The sequence below is a fragment of the Hordeum vulgare genome, chromosome 6H, assembly GCF_904849725.1.
Source record: "Hordeum vulgare subsp. vulgare chromosome 6H, MorexV3_pseudomolecules_assembly, whole genome shotgun sequence".
Taxonomy (NCBI): Eukaryota; Viridiplantae; Streptophyta; class Magnoliopsida; order Poales; family Poaceae; genus Hordeum; species Hordeum vulgare.
Window position 1 is genome coordinate 128,213,716 of NC_058523.1, and position 26,346 is coordinate 128,240,061.

Sequence of the window (26,346 nt, forward strand, 5' to 3'; positions counted from 1 at the left end):
ATCCTCGTGCCTAGCAGTACTGAAAGCGCACCTCATGTACTCGGTTTTAGTCCTACTGAGTCTAAAACCTTTCGATTCCAAGGTTTGTCTCCATAACTCCAACTTCTTGTTGACCCCCGTTCGACTATCATCGACTAGCACCACATCATTCGCAAAGAGTATACAACATGGGATATCTCCTTGTATATCCATGTGACCTCATCCATCATCAAGGCAAAAAGATAAGGGCTCAAAGCTGACCCCTGATGCAGTCATATCTTAATCGGGAAATCATGAGTGTCGCCATCACTTGTTCAAACACTTGTCACAACATTATCATACATGTCCTTGATGAGGGTAATGTACTTTGCTAAGACTTTGTGTTCCTCCAAGGTCCATCACATGACATTCCACGGTATCTTACCATAGGCTTTCTCAAAGTCAATGAACACCATATGCATGTCCTTCTTTCGCTCCTTATATCTCTCCGTAAGTTGTCGTACCAAGCAAATGGCTTCTATGGTCGACCTTCGCATGAAACCAAAATGGCTTCCTCTGCCAACTCAGCACACCACATATTTCATCCCACGTGGCTTCATTTCGGGTCGAACCAAAAGTGAGACGGGTTTAGCTTTACAAAATTCTAAGTTGCCAGTTTGTGGGCTAGAATGTGAATACACATGAAAAGTTAATGTACCGCAAGTGCATTTCACTTGAAACTAAGAACGGTGCTCCTAGAAACTTGTCAATGGACACAGGTAAACAGCGAGAACACTTCACTTTTCCAAGAAATAGGCCCATTTTGGAAAAGGAAAAGTAAAAAGGGACCCATGTTCCTCTAATATATACATTCTAGAATCCAACATGATTTGTCCAACAGCAATAGTACAACAGTTCCACTTTTTCTAAGAAATAACAAAAAGTATAACGTTTTGGTATTACATGAATGGTACTGGGGATACAACGTAAGTCTACATCAAAACTGAGCTGTTAGGTTGGTCAACGACATGGACCAAAAAATATATTTACACCAGAATACAGAGGCTTATTATCATCCTGACCAACCAATACATCATATTCACAAATTCAGTTCTCATCCGCATGCAACCATCAGTTACCTTCGTTTAGTTTTACCAATAATAAAAGGTTGGATCTGCAGTTGCCGTGAAAACGCTCTATTGAAAAGAACCCGAGTTTGGATAGCCGAGATAATAGGCATCCATGCTAGTACAGCAATTGGAAAAAATAGCAGCGTACCCATTCCATAGTCATAAGCATGAGCGATGACCTGAATAGGCTCCCATATTGCATAGTATTCTATTTTTGGCCTCAAAACCTGAACAATCTGTGTAGTAAGGGAGGAATTAGAGCAGTTGCGGAAAATAATATTGTACAATTGGTAGAGTGCACTATTGATACTTACAAGGAGGAGGCCCCAACCAGTTGGTATGAATGCAAGGCAACAGACGATCAAGTCCATGATGGATAGTTTGCACAGGCAAGATAGAAGGATAAAGGAAGTCACCACTGCCAGGAATGTCAACAACTTTATGAACCTGAAGATGAGTTGGTGCTTTGAGCTCAACTGACGACTAGCACAATTAACAAGCTGCAGAAATTTCAGAAAAAGAAATCAGTATAACATGAAGGATCACAATTGGCAGAAACAAAGACATATTCAGGACAAAGCATATACCTTGACCAGCCCAACAATGGAAATTATCACAACCCAAGAAAGCAAGTACACAAGAAAATTTTTGTTATCACGAGATATCTTGAGATGATAGACAAGTCCATACTGATAAACAAAGAACCGTAAACAGAGCAATACTTCAATAATCCTAGAACTCAACACTGAGTAACGGAGATGCGCATTCTCAGCATTCCACCATGACTCCCAACTCTTTTCTGGTTGCACACCTATTCCCCCTTGGTTCATCATCCATCTATTCCAATCTGCCCAGTCGTCAACAATCTTGTGCCAAGCAAAACCAGCTGGATTGAAAAGAAAAGGTGCGAACAGCCAAGTCATTGCCATAAACCATGTTGAATACGTGACCATCACATGAAACTTTCCATCGGATTTCTTAAATATGTGGTAGATTATCAAAAGAAAGAGCAGCTCAAATGCTTTGACAAAGTGACTCCGGGAGTACAACTGATAGTTTTCTGTAAAGCTCGCATGAAAAACTACAAATTTACGCCCTGTTGGTCGATATTTAGCGCCACCATGAAGAATAGTACGTCCATAGTAGTGAGCTTTCGTTCCAAGAGAGAATGTGAAAAAAACTGAAGCAACCTGCAGTTGCATGAGGATGAAGTCACTCAAAGCTGCTCTGAAACCCTTCTCCAACCCTAGCTCCATCACCATAGGTAATCCTGTGAGCAGTCCCAACTGAAGAAAAGATTGAGATGCAAGGGCTGTTTCTAAGGACTTCATATTCTGGTGATGAGCTTTAATCAACAGAGCACTCTGTAATCCACTGAGAACCAAGTATAGTTGTCCATATAGGAAAACATAAACACCTACAACTGATATCTGCACAAGATATGAATCCATTGAAACAATAAGAATCGCTGTTGGTGATAAGCTCAAAGATTGTATTCACACAAAATATTATATGTGACGGGTCACTTAAAAATGTGTATGTAAAGAAAAGAAAAATATTAGTATTCCGATGGGCCACATGGATCATTATTACAATATAAGTACAGAAAAGTCATATGATTAACCTACAAAATTTCAATGAGTATGACTTTTCCTGATCTGTAGGCAGGAACGTGCAAAAACTTAAAAGGTAATATTATTCATATTCAAAATCAAACGTTAATAAAAATATATATAAAGATCGTAGCAAATTGATTCGTTCAAAATTCACGGTTGAACCTCCTAGTTTACTTCAAGTACAATTTGCCCTTTACATGAGGCTGGATTGGTCTATCAGCATTTGTTTTGAGAAATAGCATGTCTGGTTATCCAATGATATATGTGGCATGAAGCCCGCATCGTGTATTTGCATTGTGGCCTGTTCTAGGGCTCCCTAACTGGTGAAACTTTCACACCTGGTTGAAACAAGGATAACCAACATAAAACAGACTATTGGTATATCTCTGGAAAAAGAAAAGTGAAGCTTGGTCTGGCCAATAATTACTAAATCAATCTTGGAAGCAGTTCAGTTTAAACTGCCAATTTTCTAAAGATCAAGCCGGCAGGTCTTAGGACAAACATTGATTTTACTGGAATCCATGACCTAAACTTACAACAACAACAACAACCACCAAGCCTTTCAGTCCCAAACAAGTTGGGGTAGGCTAGAGTTGAAACCCATAAGATCTCGAAGCCAAGTCATGACTCTGGAACGTGGATAGCTAACTTCCACGCACCCCTGTCTATGGCTAAGTCTTTGTCGATATTCCAAACCTTCAGGTCTCTCTTAACGGACTCCTCCCATGTCAAGTTTGGTCTACCACGACCCCTCTTCACATTCTCAGCACGCTTTATCCGTCCGCTACGCACCGGCGCTTCCGATGGCCTCCGTTGAATATGTCCAAACCATCTGAGACGATGCTGGACCAGCTTCTCTTCAATCGGTGCTACCCCAAGTCTCTCTCGTATATCGTCATTCCGTACCCGATCCTTCCTTGTGTGGCCACATATCCATCTCAACATGCGCATCTCTGCTACATCTAACTGTTGGATATGTCGTCCATGACCTAAACTTAGATAAACATTTTTTACATCATATTTAAGGTTTGAACCAAAGATTGTCAGCAAAAGATAAGGCTTAAATGGCAGGAAGCAATATTCTTTTTTCTTCTATTATTCTACTTCAATGGTTCTTGCTCATCTTTCTTTTCACATTTTTTGTAATTTCTCAGGAATTGCCATACATTATTGTTCTAGCTGCAATGCTTCTGGGCATCATAGTGTACATGTGGAGACAGACTTGCAAGCATGCACGTCGAGATGGATTTGGGGGGGGGGGGGGGGGGGGGGGGAGGGGCATACTAGGCTGTTGAAGTAAAATCCCACTGTTGTGAAATAGCATGAAAGCATCCTGAAAAAATCGAAACGCCGCCCTAACCGGTAGATATCACGGCTGAGGGTTTGTTCACTGTTGCCATTTGCAACTTTAGCTTCGAATTTTGATATCTGATTAAGTCCAACATCACGCCCTTTGCCAACTTGAATGTACTCATTGTAAGTTATATGTCCACGACGCAAAATGGAATTATACCCTGTAGAGTTAATATTAAATATGAAACCCTCTGAAAATGACATAACAATCTAGTTTCTGAAGGAAAATATTAACTTACCAGCAAACACATCCTCACTTAAGTTGATAGTTTTAGATGCTTTGCTTATGCCGCCCCTTGTTAAATGAAACATCCGGTCGAAAATGTCTGGATGGCCATAGTGAAACCGTACCCTGCAGCCGTGGAAAAGATAATTTAGACAACAGATGGACTTTACAGAATGAAGATAGACAAATACACTAAATTCTTTAGAAAAAAATACATATATCTAACATAAGTTTTAGCACGGATAAAAATCTTAGCACATAAGTAATGTGTTCATGGCATCATCGCTAACACTAAGATCAAATAAGAAACATGTTTTCACCTAAGGGGGTCAGCAAGGAATCTCTGTCCAATTGTGACGAAGCTTGTCTCTTGGTATGACATGAATCCAGCAAGTGATGAAACACTGCACAAACAATAATCTCATATTATCCAAAAGACGTTATATGTTTAAAAGCCATTTCAGGAAAACTACAAACCTTCCTGTGAAAATATGCTCTCTAAGCCCAAGGATGGTTGGAGCTTGGTCCCTAGGATTCCTAACAAACTCTTGAAGTACATTTCTCATTTTGTAAGCTTCTTCCAAATAGTTGTCCTGATAGCACCGCAAATAAGTGGAAAGAAAATATTTTATGGAGACAAGCTATAGAAGAATGTTCAACTTATTACTTGATTCATATCAATCGTTTGTAGAGCCTCTCCACGGGTGAATATAATTGCATGGTTTTGATTTTCAGGCTTCCCTTCTCCAATAATGGGTGGGCCAGGTAGCTTTATACGGTAAATCTCCTATGTAGATAATCAACAAGCAAGAGCATTTCTATGAGAAAGTATATTATGGTTATGCATGTCATGCTTAACAAAAGATAGTTGAACAAATAAAAAATTGGCATGAAAAAATAACTGATAAAATGGAAAAGATGATTAATACAACAATATTTAGAGGCTTAAATATAAAAACAGTACAAAAATTTCTAATTTTATTCTTAAACTAAGATCATTACCTGGTCTAAGTTATTTTCTGCTTTTATTAAAACCGAGGAATAAACCTTATGAGGCATATTTTGTACTATAATTTCCTTCTCCTCGACGTAGGCGACACGAAGAGCTGGATACCTTCATTGAGAACACAAGAAATATCAACACAATTTGAGAGATAATAATTACTCTACAAATTTATATTTTTCAAAGTGTACCTTGACATCAGATCAATAATGTCTTTAGAATGTGCATCACCATTAGATTTTTGTTCCCCAAACTTTTGACATGAGATGACATATGAAAATTTCATATCCGCAAGGGCGTCTAGTTCAGTTGATAATGACTGGTGGATGTTTCTCTTATTTTGTTCTCGCTCTGTCCCCACAGGTCCTTTATATAACTCTGCTCATTTAAAAGGATTAATATTTGGAAGCATACCAGTTTCCATATAAATATGAAAACGAGAACTACATAATCATCACGGTTATCACAATCTAGTTAGCTTAAAATTTCACTCATTTTGGAAATCAAGCATCAAAAGGAAATGATGACAGGTTGGAAGAATAAGATAAGTTGTAAGTTTCTATGCTCACCTTGGTCATTTGTCCTGTCTAAAAAAGCTTGTAGTCTCAATGCCTTTCTGTAATACATCATTCCCCTAACTGAATAGTACATAATGGAGAGAGTGAGACAGCCAGTAGGCAGGGACTTCAGTGATAGTTTACCAAAAAGAAAATATTAATAGTCCATATTACCGGTTCGACTTAGTGTTTGACCACGGAAAGAGGCCCAATATCTGATGTCTTCACTTTTTACCTTTGTACCAAGCCTTTCCAAGAAATTTGTCCATTCATCTAAAAAATGAGAATGTGGAGTCTTAGTAACAAATATAACTGACGAAAGCAATTGCAACAAAAAAGGGTGAAAATAGAAATATGAAACATAAGTAACCTGGATATATCTTCTGCATGTAGGAAAGGATGGATGCTTCATCTTGATCTGAATAAAGCTCTTCATCTGAAAACTTTACTTCCTCCATGAAGTAGGGAGTTACTATGCTGAACAAATTACATGATGTCAGGATGTCATCGTATGTTCACCATATTTGCTTTCTTCTGTGATTGATATAGACACGAATTTCCAAAGCAAAGAACAATTACAATTGACAACATAACTCACCTATATTGAAGTAAATGCTCCTAATGGTATTCTTATTGATGGGATTTACTTGAAAAACATAAAGGCCCAAAAGATTCAGAGCTCACAACATTCCGTGGCTTTTGGTTCTATTTGAATGTTGCACTGAAGTTCTCATCTTTTACAAAGGAATTATGGCCAATTAACGGAGACAACGGTAATATGATACCGCCAAGCAGTTACTTCTATAGTTGATAAAAGCATCCATGTTTCAGGTATCGTATTTCTCTCAAAACAAACATTGTGCGAATATGTTTTCTTGCTTTTTCCACACACACAAAACTAAACAACTTTACATCTCTATGCATCGATAGAACAAAAAAGTTATATATGGACATGCCTAAGACTAGGCAATGCCACCACACGCTCTACTTTGGTATAACCCCCTGGCAATAAAGGATGAGCTCACCGAGCCTACTGCCACACAAGTTTTGAGGCACTGCTACAAATCAACCGGCTAATGCGCGTGTCGGATCAGCCCCGTCGCTAGCCACCCGATCAGTCCATCAGCATGTTGTGTCAGCCGCATGATGCACCTGAGCTCCCGCTATTAATTCTTCTCTTTGCGTGGGTGTGGCCTCAGTGGGCGTTGGCGACGGGCTTGCTACTACTTTCACACATCACATGTGTGGTGGGCCCCAACGGACTAGTTTAACCTACTATGTCGCATGCAGCAATCTTCACAGAACATCATATGACCCAGCTTGGGGATGGCGGACCCAGTAATAAAATGAAGGGTGTGCACACTCTAATTTTTTTCTACCTAATGCAAGTGTCATACAAAATATAGCAAAATAATAACATGAATAGCTCAATTAAAATCTCACAACAACTAGTTGACAAAATATATATCAAATGAGCTCAATTACAGTATGAATAGTCTTACATGAAAGAAGCACAGGTAAAAGATCACATCACAGGTAAAAAATCACATCACAATTAGCAAGTGGCATGCTCATGTCCTCGGTTCCATGAGCCTACCCATGCCAGCGAGATGTCCTAGAAGCGAATGCAACAAAAAAAAGAATGCATCATCTTACTCGTGGCACCGTCATTGCAGCAAGACGACGAGCTTATTGTGGGTCCCTGCTTGCAGCAGTGGCAGCTAACGTTTTAGAATCACGTCTCAACTTGCTGCAACACAGGCCATCCATTGCAACGATGGAGCCTTGCAGCGCCGTGTGTTCGGCTTGTAGCAACGGGGCTCCCCGCTTGCAGTGTTAGCATCACCGCCTTGCGACGTCGGATCAACCGTCGCACCAGAGGCGCCGCCAGGATTGCATCGTCACATCCCGACTTGTAATGGTAGTGCAGCCTCGCAACATCGTGTCCTGGGTTGTGGTAGTGTTGGTTCAGTGCGAAGCCATTGCAACTATAAGGCGCTCGTCAAGCAACATCGTGTCTGACTTGCAATAATGACGGTGCAAACATGTCAATGTCGTGCTCGGCTAGTCTTTGCAACAAATTGACACCCGCCACGCCACATCATGTAGGACTTGCAACAACTACATTTGTCGGCCTTGAAACATCGTGGCACAGACTTGTGGCAGCTAGTCTTTGCAACAACTCGGTGCCCACCATGCAGTATCACGTCTGAGTTTGTAGCAATGTCAGCATTGGCCTTGTAACGTCATGTCACCGACTTTGGCAGCTAGCCTTTGCAACAACACGATGTCCGCCAGGCAATATTTTGCCTGACTTGTAGGAACGGTGGTGTTGGCCTGGCAATGTCACGCTCTAACTTCTGACGGCTAGCCTTTGCAACAACTCGATGCCCGCCATGCAACATTGTGTCTGACCTGCAAAAACGACAGTAACCACCTTGTAACATAGTACCCCAGCTTGTGACAACTATCCTTCGCAAAAACTCAGCACCCGTCATGCAACAACGCGTCTGAGTTGCGTCGACGACTGTGTCGGCCTTGCAACGTCATGTCCCGACTTGTGATGGCTAGCCTTTGCAACAACACGGCACCCGCCATGCAACATCACGCTTGACTTGCAGCAATGACAGTGTCGGCCTAGCAATATCGCGCCCCGTTTTTGCCAGAGCATCAGGGGTAGCAACCTCGAAGTGCCGAATCCGGCTTGCAACAATGTCGGTGTTGACCTTGCAACGCCGCACCTTGATTTGTGACTGAGCATCAACAAAACCAACCTTGCAATGTCGATTCCCAACTTGCAACAACGCTGACCTGTCATTGTTGCACCAAGGGTCTTTCTTGCAACAAAGACGACATCTATGTTGCAAAAGAGACGACTTCGACCTTGCAACATCACATCGCAAACCGGCTTGTAGCGGCAATAGTGCATACCAGGAGTGCAACAACAACATTGGTCTTACAGCGCTGCATCCCGGCTTGCAGCAACGACTTGAGATAGATTATCTCGGAAGAATCTTATGTGTGTTTTTACGACCGCGAGTACAAAGGTATACCATGGTGTGATGACAATCAGCAGCAACTTACTGTGTTTCCTTTGTGAGAAAAGAAAAGGAAAACAATGTTGAGCACAGTACGTACTACCAGGTAGTGCTACACCACCGCAATGCATTAATGACCCAGGTCTTCGTCGCAGAAAAAAATCTGGTAGCATGCAGCACATGGGAAGGAGAGCAGACTGTTTGGCTTCGCGTGCATTTTATGTTTTCTGCCCCGACCTGGACATGTGGCTGGCGGGGGAGGCGGCTTGTGCGTGAGCATTATCAGACGGCAGAAAGAAATGTTTTCCCAAGTTTGGTCCTCAATGTTGCCCAATTTCTGATGAGGTGGTCCACATCAATCCACTCACCCTCAAAGTTGCATGTGTTACGGTGTATTATATGCACCCTCTTCAAAACTTTACCACTATTTTTTTGCAAGTTTAGCTTCTGCATTCGTACTATTTGCCAACTTGTATAGTTGCATAGGACCATCACCCCCCCCCCCCCCCCGGCTCTCTCTGATCCATTGAACTCAATTCTGCATCTGGGGAATCACATGTACCTCAACGCCCCTTGTCCCGTGTTGCTCAATGAGGCTTAAGTGAGGGCAAGCAAAATGTTTATTTAAATTGTGAAAGCTGAGACTTGAATCCAAGACCTCTAGGCTCTGATACTATACTAAGTTTCATGTGTTGAAGGGTATATGTGGATAGCCTAGCCCTTTTCATCAGTTTGGACTTTTGGTTGCGTTGACTAGTGCATAAAGCTTAACATGGTATGAGAGTCCAAGGTCTTGAGTTCAAGTCCTGCAAAAGCTTAACTAATAGTAGCAGATATTTTTAGCTCTTAGACGGTTTGTAAGACTATAAAATGGGTTGATGCCCATCGATGCAACTCAGGCCAACGCATTTCATTCCAATACAAAGCATCCAGCCTCAAGTGTACTATGTGTGTGTGTGTGTGTGTGTTGAGCCAGCACAAGTAGAAGTGTGTGTGTGGTAGTGTGCATGAGCACAAGTAGAATCAACACACAAGCCGCTACACTAGTTTAGTTGTTCCTTCATTTCGTCTAATCCTCGGTATCGAGCTACTCTATAATTTTTTGGGCTAATAATTGGCATCAGAGCCTCAGGTTGCAGTAGCTATGTCGGGTGGTTCTAAGTCGCAGCCATCACTGGACGGCTCCCAGTCGCCGGCTCCGCAGGAGCAACGAGGGTGCAGCCGGTCCAGGCGCGGCCGTGGCGGTGAGGTCGTGGTTAGGGAGATCGTCTGCGAGACCGTAGTCACCGGTAGCGTGCCCATCACCTTCCCGATGCTCACGTGCTCGAACTACAACGAGTGGACATTGATCATGGAGTGCAACCTCCATGCAGCGAGCCTCTGGGTTCCCATGAAGGACGACACGGTCGAGAGGAAGGAGGACGGGAAAGCCGTGGCGGCACTTATGTGCGCCACGCCGTCGGAGATGCACGGCATGCTCGCGACGAAGGCAAGTGCCAAGGAGGCGTGGGAAGCCATCCAGACCCAACGCCTCGGCAGCAACCGCGTGCGCGAGGCGAACACACAAAAGCTGCGGGCGGACTTCAAAAACATCGCCTTCAAGGAGGGTAAGCTCGTCAACGACTTTGCCATGCGGATCTCCAGCCTTGCGTCGCAGCTCCGCGCGCTCGGGGACACCATGGACGACGCGAGAGTCGTGCGGAAATTTCTTCGTGTCGTGTCACCTCGCTTCGCTCAGGTAGCAGTCTCCATCGAGACCTTACTTGACCTGAGCGAGCTCTCCATCGAGGAGTTAACGGGCCGGTTGCGGGTGGTCGAAGACAGCCTTGAAGACGGACGCGAGATTTTCGACGACGGACAACTCCTACTCTCGAAGGAGTGGGAGGCGGGGAAGGGTCATGGACGTGATGGCGGTGCCTCGCTCAGCGGAGGCGGCACGGGCAGAGGTGGCAATCGCACCCAGGGCAGGGTTGGACGAGGTGCCGGCAAGGACGACCGAGACATGTGTCAATATTGCAGCATCAAGGGACATTGGGCCCGTGGTTGCCGCAAAAGGATAGCCGATGAGGATGCCGCAGCCGTGGCGAACCTCGTCCAGGCTGAAGAGGACGATGGGCCAGGAATGATGATTGCTTGCGTCAAGACCATGCAGGAGGGCCCAACGCCTCCGGCGACCATGATCCCGACAAGCACCGAAGCCGTGTAGGAGGGCGCAGCACCTTCGGCGACCACGGTGTTGACAACCGTCAAGTCCGTGCAGGAAGCACGGAGCTCTTCAACTAATCCCCTCCCGACATTGGTAGGGCTCTCCCCGACAATGACATTCTCCAGGGACTACGATTGGGAGGTGATGAAGACCCGGGTGTGGGGGAGACACACCCCGGCAACCACGTCCCCTGCGGCGCTGGTCAAGCCCGTGCAAGTTGGCACGACAATCGTGGACCTGACATCCTCAGGACCCGACAAGCCCGTGCAAGTTGGCACGGCAACGGCGTCCCCGACATCCTCGGGACCCGACAAGTTCGTGTCAGGAGGCACGACAACAACACATCTTGTGGGACACGCCCCGACCATGATGTTGGCGACCACTGAGCCCGTGCAGGAGCACACGTCAACTCAGGTCGGGCACACCCCGAAAACCAGGTTCTCAGGGTTCTCCAAGCCCGTGTGGGTGACACGGCACTCTTTGTTCGCCTCAACACCAACTCTAATAGGCCACTCCCCGACAATGTTGTTTTCGGGGCCTGTGAAGTGGGAGGCGACGAAGAGACAACCATGGGGCGGCAAGGCCTCGACCATGACATTGCCGACCAACGTGGCCATGAAGGAGGCGCGGTGCTCTCTGGTCGGCCATGTCGCGACCCAGACACGCTCGGGGTTCATTGAGTCCGTGCAGGAAGCACGACATTCACTGGTCGGGCACGTCCCGACCATGTTGGTGGCGACTATCGAGACCGTGCAGGAGCCACGAAGCACTATGGTCGAGCACACTACAACCCCGACGCGCTCGGGGTCCATCAGGTCCGTGCGGGAGGCACGACTCACGACTGTCGGGGGAGACCCGACATGTAAGTCTGATGGGAAGAGCGACAAGGACTTCGCTGTCATGAGAGGAGCCACTCCGGTCAGTGCGACGTCCGGCACATCGACCCCGGAAAGGGAGTTCCCAGGCAGTGCGACGTCTGGCACAACGAGCCTGGAAAGCACTACCTCGGGATGTGCAACCTCAAGAAGCCGGACATCCCAACAAAGGGATTTGGCCGCGTACGGTTCCAGGAACCACGCGACAAGGTTGGGATCATCGACAACAAGCTCCTTCAAAAGTAATCTGACAGGCCCCAGGGTGCACGCTCCTCCATCTCCTCCGCGAAGGAGTCCGGGAGCCGGAGCCAAGTGCGGGGTTGGTTGTCCATCCCCACGATAAACTCGCGGGCCGCGTCGGCGAAGTGGCTCCACGGCCGGGGCAGACGGGTGGTTGTGCCATTCCCCCTAACCCGCCCGTGGCCGCCTCACCCCCGGCGTCCGCGGGCTGAGCTTCTTCCATGACTGCCTGAGCCGGCACGGGTCGCCAGCGGAGGGCACCCGCGCCCCCGGGGGGGCGCCCCGGGCATGGCGGCGGACGTGTGAGGGCGGCCTCACACCCCCCCCCCCCCCCGCCGGCTTCGACACTTCCGCATCTTCCATTGCTACTTTTCCCTTCTCAACAGCGGAGAACCTCCTCACAGGCGCCATCGCTACTACAACAACAAGCGGGAATGAAGAGCAAGAACCAGGAAGATGAGCCAAGGGACCCTTCCCATTGCCTATATATAGCATTTGGTGGATGGCCGGCCTGCGCCCCTCGCCTTCGCTAGACGGACATAAGGTAGGGAAAAAGCAACGATGGCTCCGCACCGCATGCAGGCTTTATGTCGGTGTGGGTAGTTGTCGAGGCGCCATGGAGAAGTGGGGGCGTCCCGGGCCCCCTCGTGCGCCACACGTCGCGCCTGACCCGCATGCGGTTGGAGCCCACACCGTTTCGCCCCTTCAATTGGAGGAATTGTGCATATGCTGCGGGCCCGGGGGACTAGGGGTACCCAGGCCCGTCCGCCTGCGGCCCAAGATGCGACGCATGCCATAGGTCCAGCACGGTCCACCATTGGACTTCATGGGCAAGACCCTCGCGAGGTGCATGTCAGCAAGCATCGTCAGGAGCCACGTAAATCCCCCCTCGCGAGGTCGCCTCTCGAGGCTGCCCCGGAGGTACTCGCGGGGCGGACTAATCAAGGGTGGCCCGGCGGGGTCGCACGGTCCTGCATCTTCACGTGGGTGACGCGTGCCACGCCGAGCGGCGCCACGAACCGTGCCAGCAGGCACGGATGAGGAGGTTTTCCTCTTTTGTGCTAAGGGAGCAGGGCCAGCTTGCCGGTCCCCAAAGCAACCTCCAAAGGTTTCCTGTTTGGTGCAAAAAGACCAAGGCTGGGGGCTCGCTAGGACGGAGGTCATCCCCGAGCCCACCAGTGTGTCACGGTAGGGGGCTTTTGCAGGCAAAGACTACCTTTGTCAGGATAAGTTGCAGTGCTATCCCCCTTCAAACTGGCCGTTGTGGCAACCCTTCCCGTCTTGTGTTTTCGGGGGAAGAGGACTGGGGCCAGTATAAGATAGGGCAGGCTGCCGCCATAGAAAGGGATCAACCTGGAGTTAGCCAGAATCGACCTTTGTATTTTCTCTCACCCTCAAGCAATCCAGACAAGTAGGAGTAGGGTTTTACACCGCAAGGTGGTCCGAACCTGGGTAAACTGTCGTGTCCACTGTTCTTCTTCCTTAGCTCGTGCACGCCGGAGTGTCACCGCGAGGTTGCGAGGTAGAGCAGAGCGGGGGAACCAGCGCACCCCAGAGTTCGAACCTCTTTGGGTCCCCGGAGCCCCGATTCCGACAATATCCTACACATGTACATGTATATATACTGGCCTATGACCTCGTGGGAATGCAAGTTGCTTTCATAACATCATGCACCAACCAGTAGAACTAGAAGTCCAAACTTATGAAGAAGGTTGGGCAATCCACATATACTTCAACACCTTTTAGTGACGATTTTACAAATACCTTCCCTCAGCCACAAATTAGATCATAGAGCTCATTAACTGATATTATCAAAATTAACCTGAAATAAGTTTTAACAGAATTTGAAAAGCACAAGTATTACCTAAATGACAACATACTGCGCACTTTGGGAGCAGCCGGCATATCCATGAAAAGAGAGGTTGCAAAAAATGAAATGCGTCGGCGAGCCTCTGAATTTGATGGTACTTCTGCAGCCTTCTCTTTTGTATTAAGTAGTAGGTAGAGACGTTTAACCTGAATATGCCAAATCATCTCATCATTCAGAGAGTTACTACCATTCCTGCACTCTGTCATAGCTAATGAAGGGTTATGTCGACCTGCTCTTTGAGTGGACCAGTGTCAGGAAATGGAAAGCGAATTTTTGATATTGAGCTGATCGACGCAAAGAGCTCTGGTTTGTAGTAATCGAATGCTCCATCGTTATCAGAGATCAGTGTCTCAGAAGAATTTATCTGATACAATACACTGTTGAAAGAGGAGACTGTTATCATAGTAACCACAAAACAAAAGGATGTAAAAGCATAGAATGATCAAATATAGTATGTTATTGTTATATTATGTTATTGTTACCTTTGAGCATCCACGAGCATATCTTGGATCAGGGAATCAATGATATCTTGGAGTAAAATTGTCACCTCATATTGAAGGCCTTGTTTGTTTGAATACTGGGTAACCATTAGGCATAAATTTCACTACATGTGCTGACATAATAGGATTCAAAAATCAAAATATAGGAAGGCCATATATACTACCCCCTCCGTTCCTAAATATAGGTCTTTTTAGAGATTCCACTAGAAGACTACATATGAAACAAAATGAGTGAATCTACACTCTAATGTATGTCTATATACATCCGTATGTAGTTTTCTAGTAAAAACTCTAAAAAGACTTATATTTAGGAACGGAGGAAGTACCAGAGAAATAGGCTGTCACTCAAATTTGTTACTAACCCTACAAGCACCCCATCCGACCATATGCAAACTAAAATTAGTCTGACAGCTCCACCCACTGTAATACCTCATCGTCCCCTATGATAGAACTGCTATGTGTTGTATTCTAGTAAGTAACAGGGGATGCAAACTGCACGCTGAATGGCAATCAATGTCTTCAAGAAGAATGATGGTGCGGTTTTAAAGTCTTTAAGGACTTTGGCTAGTTCATCTTATTCCAGAAAACAATGTCAGTGCCATACTCTTATCTTTCCAACGAAGAAACTTAACATTCAAAGAGATAAAGATAAAAACCTACCCCTAGTCCCTGTTTTTCCTTCTTCATGATGTTAGGTTTTCGTGGTTTCTGTTGATCATTGTAATTATGGCACTATTATTTTGGCTGAGTTTCTTCTAATATACACCCTCCGCCCCAAAATAAGTGTCGCACATTTAACACTAAGTTAGTACAAATTTTGTACTAGAGCAACGACACTTATTTTGGGACGGAGGGAGTACATGGCATCCACTTGCGTGTTTGAGAAAGAAAAAAACTAATTAACGAAGCTAAGAAATCTCAGCCAGTTCTGCGTTGCTACTGGCTCTCTGGTGCACCATTTCATGGACCACGAAAGTAATGCACACGAAAACAAGTGTAGTTATCTATTTCCTGAACTCTGGGAACAAACTCCTTCCTCATGCCCATCGGTTTTCCTGCAAACTAATTCTGTAATTCTAGCCATCTCTGCCATTACCCTTATAACCTTTTAGTCCTCACCAACAACCAGTGTGCCAAAAAGGCGTAATGAAATTATCCTCTAATTACAGATTACAGTAAGAAAAATGATTTGAGGTTGATGTGTTACAGTAAAACAGTGAAGTATAGAACATAAAGGGAAAGAGAGACAATAATACTAGTGAAGTGGTTACCAAAATCTCAGCCAGCCGTTCAAATTTGTCAACCAGCAAAGGCAAGTGATCCATCTTAAAATCTACCAATAAACTTGAGTTCTGGATACTCTTTTTTATTTCAGAAAATATGGCAGCTATTACCCTGAATAGAATCTGTCAAACATCATAATAATATTCACGGGAGCATGTATTGCCAAAGCATTGCAAACATGAGAGAAAATGCAGTAAAGGAGGTAATGTTGAAGTAAAATGATTACCTTTTCTCCACATCACCAATAACAAGAAATCTGAAAATACTTTTTGTCAATTCATAGAAATCGTTGATCGCACAAAACATGTAGTTATCCTTCTTTATTCTCTGAAAGAGCTGTGCACTATTTCCAGTAAAATTCGCTGCCATATCAACTGCTTTTGAAAACTGTCGCAGACGGAAAACAAGCATAACATTATACAACGTTTTATGATATATTTTATAGATAGACAGAATACAGATGTAAGCCTGAGTGCAGAATAACTTATTTTGCACTCCGGCTAGCAGGAGTGAGCCAAGCTAGCCAACTAAACCCACCCTCGATGTCCGTTCTTGTTCTAGCCAGGAGAACTAACCCATCCACTGGGAATCCGCCCTTAATTGTGATAGTAAAAACTAAGGAATATGTACTCCCTCCGTCACGTCTTACATTATGGGACGGAGGGAGTACTAAACTAGTAACTTATGGTAAAACTAAAGCAATATATAGTTAAAAACTGTATGTAGTAAAAGTAAACTCAAACAATATGTAGTAAAAAAATTGCAGTAAACTCCAGCATTATTTTGTAAAATAATTAATTTGTAGTGGAAATCAAGATATGTAGTCCAAATTTCGGTATTATGCTGTACAAATCTTGTAATTAACACCAGTTAATAATTACTTCATGATTTTCTATTATTTGATTGTTCTCCTATCCCCAAAACATTACGACATTTCATGGTTGTTTTACTAACTCGCTTCTTCTTGCTCCCCACCCCTTCCCCCCCTCAATCTCCTTTTACAGGATATGCTATGATTTTATTATTGGCTCTTACGATTTACTACCATACTAGGTTCAGAAGTGTAACATAAAGCATTTTTACTACATATATAATGATTTTACCTTTGGTTCACTAGGGCTTTACCATTGAACTTAGGTTGCAGACCATGACATAAAGAGTTATACTAGTTTTACTACATAGAAACAATTTTACTATTAGTTTCATGCAATTTACGATCAAATTAAGGCTCGGGAGTACACCGTACAAGACTTTGCCACTTTTACTACATGGTACTAGTCTATTACGGTCAAGCCTAGAGAGATGCTACGTATTTCCAAAGTACTAGTGCAGAGTGTATTGCATTGAACCCATGGGCTGTCATGTATACATAACAGTTCCATATACCTTTTTGGCAACTAAAAACAAGGGCCAGCGAATAGAACCAGAACGATACTCTAGTGACATGGGCATTGTCATCAAATCCATCTCTCTGCAAAACCAATGAAATATGAAGGAGAAAGTAATCTGATAAAGCTTTTGTCGCACTGGAATAACCAGAACGTACCTATTGCTTATTAAATCCTCTGAGCGGAAGCTATTTATTATCTGGTTCCAAACCAGAGCGAACTTTGTTGGGTCGTGTCTTTCAGATTTACCCAAATCCTGAAAATAATATAATCTGAGAAATAACAAGAAAAGCACCTTCAAGGTAAACCGAACATGAATAGATTCCACCTTAAATATTTTCTTTTCCAAGAAACTAGGCAATATCCCTTTTTTCTCCTTTGGACTTGAGCGAGGAACAAGGCAAGCATTGAACATTTCTGGTAAGGTGCAGAACCGACTTCTAACCATTCCCATTGTGCGAATCTAGGAGTAAGCATCAGAAATAAGAATCTGTAAACAACTGAAATAAACATTCAAGAGTTTGGTGGCGCTTCATCTCACCTCACCAAGATGATGAACGATACCACACATACCACCGAAAATGGTACAGAATACAGAATACCAAATTTGTGTGTCCATGAAATAGACCTGTTGAAAATGCAACGATATTAATTAGTTTATGAGCCATATGCAAATTAAATACTGGAGTTCATATGAGTTCTTACAAGAATTATAGGGGCCCATACAGCAAGAATTGCACCAGCATTGCTCTTGACTGGAACAAAACAGATAGAATCATCACTCTGTGTTCAGTGTTAGTTATCAAACTCAATACCCTATTGGGTAAAAAAGATGATTAATGGACAAGGGAAGATGAGATATGGGGAAGACCTTGTGGAAAGAATTCATGCCACTCATATATATTCACATTGACCCTCATGATTTCTTTCGTAGGTTCCACAAGAGGCTTAATCTGCTCAAATTATATTCAGAAAAAAACATAGCAGGACGAGCGGCCATACAAAACAAATATAGAGATAAGAAACTAAGACGTGCTTAGAAGAATAACAAACACTCAAACAGAACATCTAATGGTGTTACTATGTTCTATCATTAACATAACCTAAGACCATCGTACATACATTATAAACTGTAATCGAGTTGGACCGACATAGATGCATTTTCACTGATCTGAATAAATCTTGAGTTGCATTGTGTTGCATAATAAAGCAAAAGGTGTATAAATTCTATATTGAGAGATATTCTTACCTCGAAGTAATAGCTGAATACAAATTTACTTGATAGAAGAACCGTCCAAAAGGATGTATACCTGTCGAGACACAGATAGAATATTTAGCTCACATCAAATGGCCACCAAAGTAGGAGAATAATAATACTCATGTTTTACTTTAGTAAAGGTACTTGGCCTTCATGCATTCCTCTTCCAACATATGACGGGGCCTGCACATATCATTGACAATATATCAGTACTTCATTAAGGTATAATGCGCATGCACGAGATCTGCAAGTCATGATGCAGTACAAAGAGCTGACTAATAGCTCTATAGAAGGAAAATGATTATTTCAGAAATTTAGGTTGACTCAAATGTCGGAAAATAAGATAGCATAACAATGTATTCCACTGAGATCAATTTCATGACATACAATATTTTTGTATATTAACTACAAAATGTAAACAAAAACAAGTTCTACTCTTGTGCAAGGTAAAAGATCATACCTGGCACCACCAGGACAATATATTGCAAATTCGCCAGGTAGATGTCTCTATATAGCTGCTTACAGCTGGAACAAAAAACAATGCCATCCCAATCACATTGCTTGTCAGGTAAAATGCGACAGCCATCATATACTTTGACAGGCAGAACATTCCCAGAAAGTTTTTGGGACGTCTAGCAGAACAAGCCTTGTAATTTTGAGAACTGAAATAAAATATGGGCAGAATGATCGCCCATGTGACCGCAAGCAAGAGTTTTATGAGAAATCTTAGTTTCTGGCTAGATCTCATTGTTCCCCTGGTTCTCCATGAAAATGAAATATCAAGGACCACTGCACAGAAACAATTAGACACATCACTGAAAAATGAGGATAGAACAATAGGAAGAAAGTTACATCAATGTGTTAGTACTAATTCATCAGAATGTATGGTATAGATATGCACAAGCAAATTCCAAATAAACCTTGAATAACTCGAAGTACTGCATTGGTTATGAAGATACTCAGAACATTCTCGAAAAAAATTGGATCTAGTAACTGAAGAGGACTTTCCAATCCATGCCATGCTATTATTATCAGAATCTGGAAACAAAACATATTAGAAAATGGGTCAAAGATCTGGCAGTGATTAAACAATATCCAAATGTATCACTCCCCAACCATTAATGTAAGAACTAAACCTGAAGCCCAAGCACAAGGAGTGTCCACAGCCTGTCAAAGCTTCTGAAGATATGCCAAAAGGAACGGACCTCAACAAAATTCGTCTTTCCCAACCACCTTTGCTGAGATGTCTCACTTATAGTTTGCTATATGCAATAGCAGAAAAATGGAGAACAAGAGCACAGATAAACAACTATTCTTAAATGAATGTACTGAATCATGCACATTTCTGTTAGTTGAGAATGTACATGAAAAGCTTAAATTGCGTTGTGATAAATAATAATGTGGCAAATTATTACAAAACACAAGCTTAGGGAACATAGCAGGTCAGAATGTGAAGTTACATGGAACACGGCACATTATTTCTACAGTATAAACTTTAGCACTGAATTGCGCTACTTCCTTATATTCTCAATACAGATGAATGGGAATACAAGATTGCTTCCCATAAAAAAAGTGCAAGATTGCTTTACTCGGAACTGAATACGTAAACAAAAAAAATAGGTATATGATGCACATATTATATTCCCTCTGTTCCAAAATATAAGCCTTTTTTAGAGATTCCAATATGGACTACATACGGAGCAAAATGAGTGAATCTATGCTCTAAAATACGTCTATATACATCCGTATGTAATCCATATTGGCATCTCTAAAAAGTCTTATATTTAGAAACAGAAGGAGTACTGTATTATGGAATGGCCTTGTTCTGATATTTACTACCTGTTGGGATTGATCAGGTACTTCTGAATCAACAATGTTTTCTGCTGAGGAGGATCCACGAGGCAATTGAGAATTTTTTATCTCAGTTTCATGAGACTTTTTATTTTTAGTCGATGTGAAAAAGAAGTCATTGTTGAGACGCATGGGCCACCCAAGTTTGAAGCAGTCTGCAGACCTGCATCTTAACATATTTAGTACTGCATTTGAGTATCAAAGGCAACACCAACAAAAAATGGTATCTGACCAGAAAAATTCGTTGAGGTCATCGTAGTTTCTCCATGTTGAGTGATCAGATACTCCATTTTTGTTCTTTAGAGCTTCCTTCATTACAAGAAAATAATGCCATCATTTTAACTTCGAAAGCTGTGCTAAGTTTAGTTGCTGAAAAGTAGGGATGTCTAACCGCATATATCTCGTCGTATATTGGTGCCACTACTTTATTAAGAAATGATTCGTCTTCTCCGCCATATGCAGGTCTGACCTTTTCACCAGTAATTAAGCTTACAGCTCCAGAAAGCACTCCATACAGCTCGTATGACATCTGAAGCAACAAGTGGTTATCTTTTTTAGCAAATTTGGACTTAACTTTGTGGCAAAGTCTTCAGCACAAAAATAAAGAAACTACTTAGAAGCAAGAAGTGTTTTTAAGCAAATATAATCCTCGAATAGTGACAGTAGATTTGTTTTTCTAATTAAAAACATGCATAACACTTGCTTAAACTCCTTGCTGCAAGAATCTTATCTGGGAAAGCAAAAGCTAACTACAGATTAGGAGTTGCTATGGGAACACGTAATTCAGCTCGAACTAGTACTACAGAAACAACAGCCCAGCTAAATCCAAAACATTTCTTTTAGTTCTGATGGTTGATTATGAAACAGCAAAAGAAAAGGACCACAGAGACTCTCTGACAGCATGATACCCTGATGGGAGATAGCAGGGAGGAGAGATGTAGAGGAGAGACTTGCCATTGGTAATTCAAGCAGGTAACTCTGGCCATTCTTATTTCAGATATTAGGATCAGCTTCACTGTAACCCCCCCCCCCCCCCCCCCCACACACACACACACATTAATGCAATCCATGGTGGACACTAAAACATACCTTTTCAAGTGAAAGGGTATGACGGATTGACGGCTTAGTAATTATAATAATTAACTTAACAAAAGAATCCATCCCTCAGTTTCAAAAAAAAAAACATCCGTTGGCTCACATGTTTCATGGACTGCTATCTCATCATCGAGATGGCATGCACGGCGCTTGGATGCTCCAGCAGGTAGCAGCCTGTCATGTATATCCAACCATCCATTGGATTGTGCACAGCTTTCATAAGAAATTAGAGCATTGGGTCAAGCAGAACACGGACATCAATGAAGCCGCTGCAACCAAGCCGCTAAGAACGCACATAGTATTGATTAAGCGTGCGAGCCCTGAATATTTCATCTTCAGTTGTGGCGCGGACAGCGGAACGAGTTTGTCTGTGGATCGATCAATGGAATGCACAAACAAGCCTTTTTTCGAGAATCATTGCATTGAAAAGAGAGAGAGTTGTTACAATCCTCCTACGAGGTGATTACAGGTTCCGAATCGATGAAATCAATGAACATCCCATGTTTGGGGGGTGATGGCTCTAAGCCCTAGAGCACCAGCGCTTGCCCAAAGGCGGCCTTGTCCTTAATCATCCATGGGACGAGCAGGGTCATGGTGCCAAGGCCCTTGCACATGGAGGTTCGGACTGATTGCCTTGACAATTGCCACCAGTCGTGTAGAGATGGCTCATCGTCTAGCGGGGCGCATCGGATCAGTAGCCAGTGTAGTGCTTCATGCCAGATCTGTCGGGCGAAGGGGCGGGCGAGGGGGCATCGCGCGGGGTGTTGCAGCCCGTGGCGGGCAAGCCGGTCTGCTGTCCAGCATTGGTCGATGTGGGCAAGCCAATGGAAGAAGCGGACGCGTGGCGGTGCCCAGTTTCTCCAAGTGAGCTTCCAGGCGGCGCAGGTTGTGCATCCGGCGGAGGTGGCGGTGTATGCTGATTTGGCGAAATAGACGCTGTTTGCGCTCCATCTCCAGGTGAGGCGATCCGGCTCGGCAGAGAGGGTTGTATCGTCGATCAGGTGCCAAAGTTGGTATTGCCCGATTTCGTGGACGCCCACCATGCCCTGGATGTCTTGCGCCCAGCGGTTGGCCTCTAACCCCTCTGCGGCCGTCCTAATCTTGCGTCGACGCTTGGGGATGCACGCGTATAGGAGCAGAGCGATCTCGCGGATGGAGCGTCTGCCAATCCATCGATTCTCCCAAAAAAGGGCCTATGTGCCATTCCCCAGCTGCATAGTGGTGGAGGCGAAGAAGAATGCGCGCTCCTCGTCGGAGAATTGCAGGTCTAGGCCCGCACATGCACTGGTGGTGTTTGTGCGGCTGAACCAGAGCCACCATGTGTGCAGCATGAGGTCGTGGATGCCAAGGCCGCCAAGAGAGATCGGTCAGGCAAACCTTTGCCAGTTGGCGTGGCAGTGCCCGCCATTTGCCTCCATGCGCCCTGCCCAGAGGAAGCCTCGTTGGATCTTCTTGAAGGCCATGATGGTCTTCTTGGGGGGTGCCAATGCTATCAGCAGATGTATCGGGATCATGTTGAGGATTGCCTTCACGAACGCAAGGCGGACGGCCTTGTTCATGAAATACGCCTTCCAGCAGGGGAGCATGTGGGTGGTCTTGTCGACGACGGGCTGTAGCTGGGCAGCGGAAGGCTGGCGCAACGTCAAAGGGATGCCCAAGTAGGTGATGGGAAGCTCGACAATGTGGCAGCCCAGCAGCTCCACAACGGGCATGGCCGCATCCACATCGCTGTGAATCAAAGTGGTCGTGCTCTTCACAAAGTTGACCTGGAGGCCGGAGGCGCTCCCAAATAGCTGCAAGATGCTCTTCACGGCGGAGATATCACTCAAAGTGGGATGGCAGAAGAATATCATGCCGTCCGCGTAAAGGGAGACCAAAGGCATCTGGCACCATGGGTGAAGGAAGCTGTTGTAGCACGCCCAACTTGATGGCGCGGCGGAACATACGGCATAGGGTGTCGACTGCGAGCACGAAGAGCTGTGGGGATAGTGGATCGCCTTGGTGAAACCCACATCTGTGCCATAATGCCGGGCCTGGTTCTCCGTTGACGAGCACCCTGGTGCTTGCAGAGGAGAATAGGATGCCCAGCCAATCTAGGAACCTGGTGCCAAAGCCGTATTGGCGAAGGGCATCAAACAGGAAAGGCCATCTGATTGAGTCAAAGGCGCGTGTCAAGTCCAGCTTCAGGAGTGCGCACGGGGCGCCGAGCTGGTGTAGTAGGCCAGTGGACTGGCGCACGAGGATGAAGTTGTCGTGAAGGCGTTCTGACTCGCTCTGACGAGGGAGTTGAGCTTCTGGGCAAGGCATAGTTGCAGGACCTTGGCGAAGATCTTGGCAACCAAGTGGATGAGGCTTATGGGCCTGAAGTCACCGAGAGCGTGGGCGTCCGCGTGCTTGGGGAGCAGGGTGACTAGTGCACAAACAAGCCTTCAGCCTGCCCTAGATGAGGAGCAGCCCCAGCCTGTTATCGCAATCCCGGGAAGCCGGTTCCAGCGAACAGCCGCAGCGGCACTAGTGGGATGAGCGGCGTATTCCATTTTTTCATAGGCAGGGATGAGCCAACGCAGTTTAATCATGATTAGCATAAATTAATAGTGAAAGACAAAAATGCCCTTTATATTTTTGAAAGGGGGCGTACTGAGGCGGATTCCATAAGTCTGATCGTTCTCTTTTTGCAAGGAATATGACTTTAAAATATTTTGTCCTGCTAATTAAAGCAATAACTTTGACCATTTTCCACTGAAACAGATAGTATTTTTTACACAATCTGATGTTCTTTAAGATATTTAGAATGTATTTACAAGCGTATTTGCAAAAGTTTGCGCTTGAAAAGTCACATCGCACCATACAAAAAACACGAGCAAGATAGCCTTACAATATAAATGCAGTCGGTCTTTCCTTTTTTTTCCTAAAATGCACATGTGACCATATTTATGCACACAAATTTGCAGATGCACAAGAACCAACATATCCTACTAGGTTGGAATCTGGCTTTTCAACTTAGCAAAGAGAAGAGGCTAAAGGGTACTAGGCACCTGCAACATACTCCTAAGAGAAATATGGGTTTGAACATGTGTTGCTTGGTAGGACAACCATGCATCCTACCATTTAGCTAGTCAACTTAAAATACAGTTCAGAAAAAAAACAAACACTAAAAACATCCAAACACTTAGCACATGTTAATTCTATAAGCATGGTTATTGTTATTGTTGTTCTCGTCCATTGTCCACAACAAATGTGTAAGAACTACTCCTAATAATAGTGTTATTATATTATAAAAAGATTCTTCTGGCAGAAGCATTTACATGCTAGATTTTACTACCAAGCAATGAAAATTTATATGACCGATGTAAACCAATAAACATATATCAAATGTTCAGAGATGATTTCAAGAAAAAACTAAATTTAGTTATAGTTTGAATCATTAAGGCAGTGAGAGCAATGGAAAGACGAAGGACAAAAGTTTGCATACATGATGAAAGATGTAGCATAAGCATTCTGGCATAAGTCTTAAATTTGATGCTTCTCCCCATATAAGAAGATAAAGAGCTATGTAAAGAAGTTTATGCTGCTGAATTTCCTGCATCACAGAGGGCAACCTGCAAGTGCAATAAAAAGAAGACTAGTTCAAGTAAAAAAAAAATCCTTGAAATTCACTCAAGCTGATGTTCAGTTAGATGCAGTCCAATCTAAAGAAATGAGAACTGCATATGCTTACCATATGTTGCTTTTTCTCCCCAAAAATTTGCACCAGGTCAGATAATTTTCAAATGTTTTCGCTAATAATTCCTCTACTGCTCTTTCATCAAGCTAAAAACAGGCATATCAAAATGTTATTCTAATATGTTAACCAGAAGATAGATAAGGCAAACAATATTCTTGAATGAATACCATTGGAGCAGAGGATGACTTTGGATTCAACCGAGCATGCATATTTGCAAGCAAAAGAATGAGATGCTCCCTTTGGTTAGCAACATTCCCTTTCTACGCCACCCAAGAAAAAACAAGCCTATTTACTGAGCTGAAATGCAAGAGAAAATCACTGGTACTAAATCTGATATTTGAAGAGATAACTAGTCAACCTGGAATCCGAACCAACTTTGCAGCCATCTAAAAATATCTGTCTGACTTTTTCCATCCTGGACATTAGCCAATGGAAGACTGCGTACATTAAACACCGCAGCAACTGCAACTTTGATCTGCACAATAGTATATCATAAGGAATTCAATCTAAATTCAGAATGCAGGCTCAGTAACTAAGTAACAGGTTAAAGGTTATTCATTCCAAAGAAGAATTACTATCATCTTTTGTTCGAAAGAAGTCCACATACCCCCTGAACTGTTAGATTTCGAGCAGATCACCCCCCAACTGCAAAACCGGCTTCTTAATCCCCTGGACTGACAAATACCAGGCAAATCACCCCCTGAGGCCAGTTTGGTGGGTTTGAGCACCCGGTTTTGCGTACGTGGAGGAGGTGGTTGGCACTGTTAGGAAGTATTAGTATTAGTCTAGGAGTCCTTATTAGTCTATTAGTATTAGTCTAGGAGTCCTTATTAGTCTATTAGTATTAGTCTAGGAGTCCTTATCAGTCTATGTTTACTTTCCTTGCACCTCAAGTCTTGTGTAATATATATATGCCCCTTGGGCCTTCAATAAAGATAAGTTGCTTTCCTAACATGGTATTAGAGCCTAGGTTTAGGTCTCCGGACGCCGCAACTCGTCCTCACGATTCAAATTTTTTTTATCCCGTTTCCTGGATCCCGTCTCAGCCCCCCATGGCGCGTGTGCCTGAACTCCTCCCGACCGCGCCGCCCGCCTGCCTCGACATTGGCGCTCCTGACCCTTCCGGAGCAGGCTTAGTGTAGGAGTCCTTATTAGTCTATTAGTATTAGTCTAG

General features: G+C 44.1%; 1 protein-coding gene across 3 annotated transcripts in view; it reads right to left on the reverse strand.

Moving 5' to 3' along the window:
- Positions 1-796: 796 nt before the first annotated feature.
- LOC123401453 (putative callose synthase 8) overlaps positions 797-26,346 on the reverse strand; it is a 38,994-nt gene continuing 13,444 nt past the window's right edge. Inside the window, exons 6-41 of one of the 3 annotated variants that reach the window (XM_045095277.1) lie at positions 25,531-25,647; positions 25,340-25,432; positions 25,167-25,258; positions 24,921-25,047; positions 20,745-20,882; positions 20,586-20,662; positions 20,342-20,516; positions 19,639-19,764; positions 19,423-19,540; positions 18,963-19,291; positions 18,633-18,685; positions 18,494-18,554; positions 18,116-18,197; positions 17,950-17,999; positions 17,786-17,872; positions 17,573-17,707; positions 17,403-17,500; positions 17,243-17,327; positions 16,083-16,243; positions 15,844-15,967; positions 14,555-14,649; positions 14,302-14,449; positions 14,067-14,218; positions 6,214-6,320; positions 6,018-6,116; positions 5,856-5,924; positions 5,478-5,664; positions 5,286-5,397; positions 4,951-5,070; positions 4,761-4,876; positions 4,604-4,687; positions 4,297-4,409; positions 3,989-4,218; positions 1,676-2,518; positions 1,403-1,588; positions 797-1,324 (exon numbers count right to left, since the gene is read on the reverse strand). In XM_045095277.1, the coding sequence (XP_044951212.1) occupies positions 1,094-1,324; positions 1,403-1,588; positions 1,676-2,518; positions 3,989-4,218; positions 4,297-4,409; positions 4,604-4,687; positions 4,761-4,876; positions 4,951-5,070; positions 5,286-5,397; positions 5,478-5,664; positions 5,856-5,924; positions 6,018-6,116; positions 6,214-6,320; positions 14,067-14,218; positions 14,302-14,449; positions 14,555-14,649; positions 15,844-15,967; positions 16,083-16,243; positions 17,243-17,327; positions 17,403-17,500; positions 17,573-17,707; positions 17,786-17,872; positions 17,950-17,999; positions 18,116-18,197; positions 18,494-18,554; positions 18,633-18,685; positions 18,963-19,291; positions 19,423-19,540; positions 19,639-19,764; positions 20,342-20,516; positions 20,586-20,662; positions 20,745-20,882; positions 24,921-25,047; positions 25,167-25,258; positions 25,340-25,432; positions 25,531-25,647 (5,220 nt within the window). In that variant the 3' untranslated portion in view covers positions 797-1,093. Of the gene's footprint in view, positions 1,325-1,402; positions 1,589-1,675; positions 2,519-3,988; positions 4,219-4,296; positions 4,410-4,603; positions 4,688-4,760; positions 4,877-4,950; positions 5,071-5,285; positions 5,398-5,477; positions 5,665-5,855; positions 5,925-6,017; positions 6,117-6,213; positions 6,321-14,066; positions 14,219-14,301; positions 14,450-14,554; positions 14,650-15,843; positions 15,968-16,082; positions 16,244-17,242; positions 17,328-17,402; positions 17,501-17,572; positions 17,708-17,785; positions 17,873-17,949; positions 18,000-18,115; positions 18,198-18,493; positions 18,555-18,632; positions 18,686-18,962; positions 19,292-19,422; positions 19,541-19,638; positions 19,765-20,341; positions 20,517-20,585; positions 20,663-20,744; positions 20,883-21,551; positions 21,576-24,920; positions 25,048-25,166; positions 25,259-25,339; positions 25,433-25,530; positions 25,648-26,346 lie in introns of those variants that run through there. The other 2 variants (XM_045095278.1, XM_045095279.1) reach the window with 2 other exon arrangements.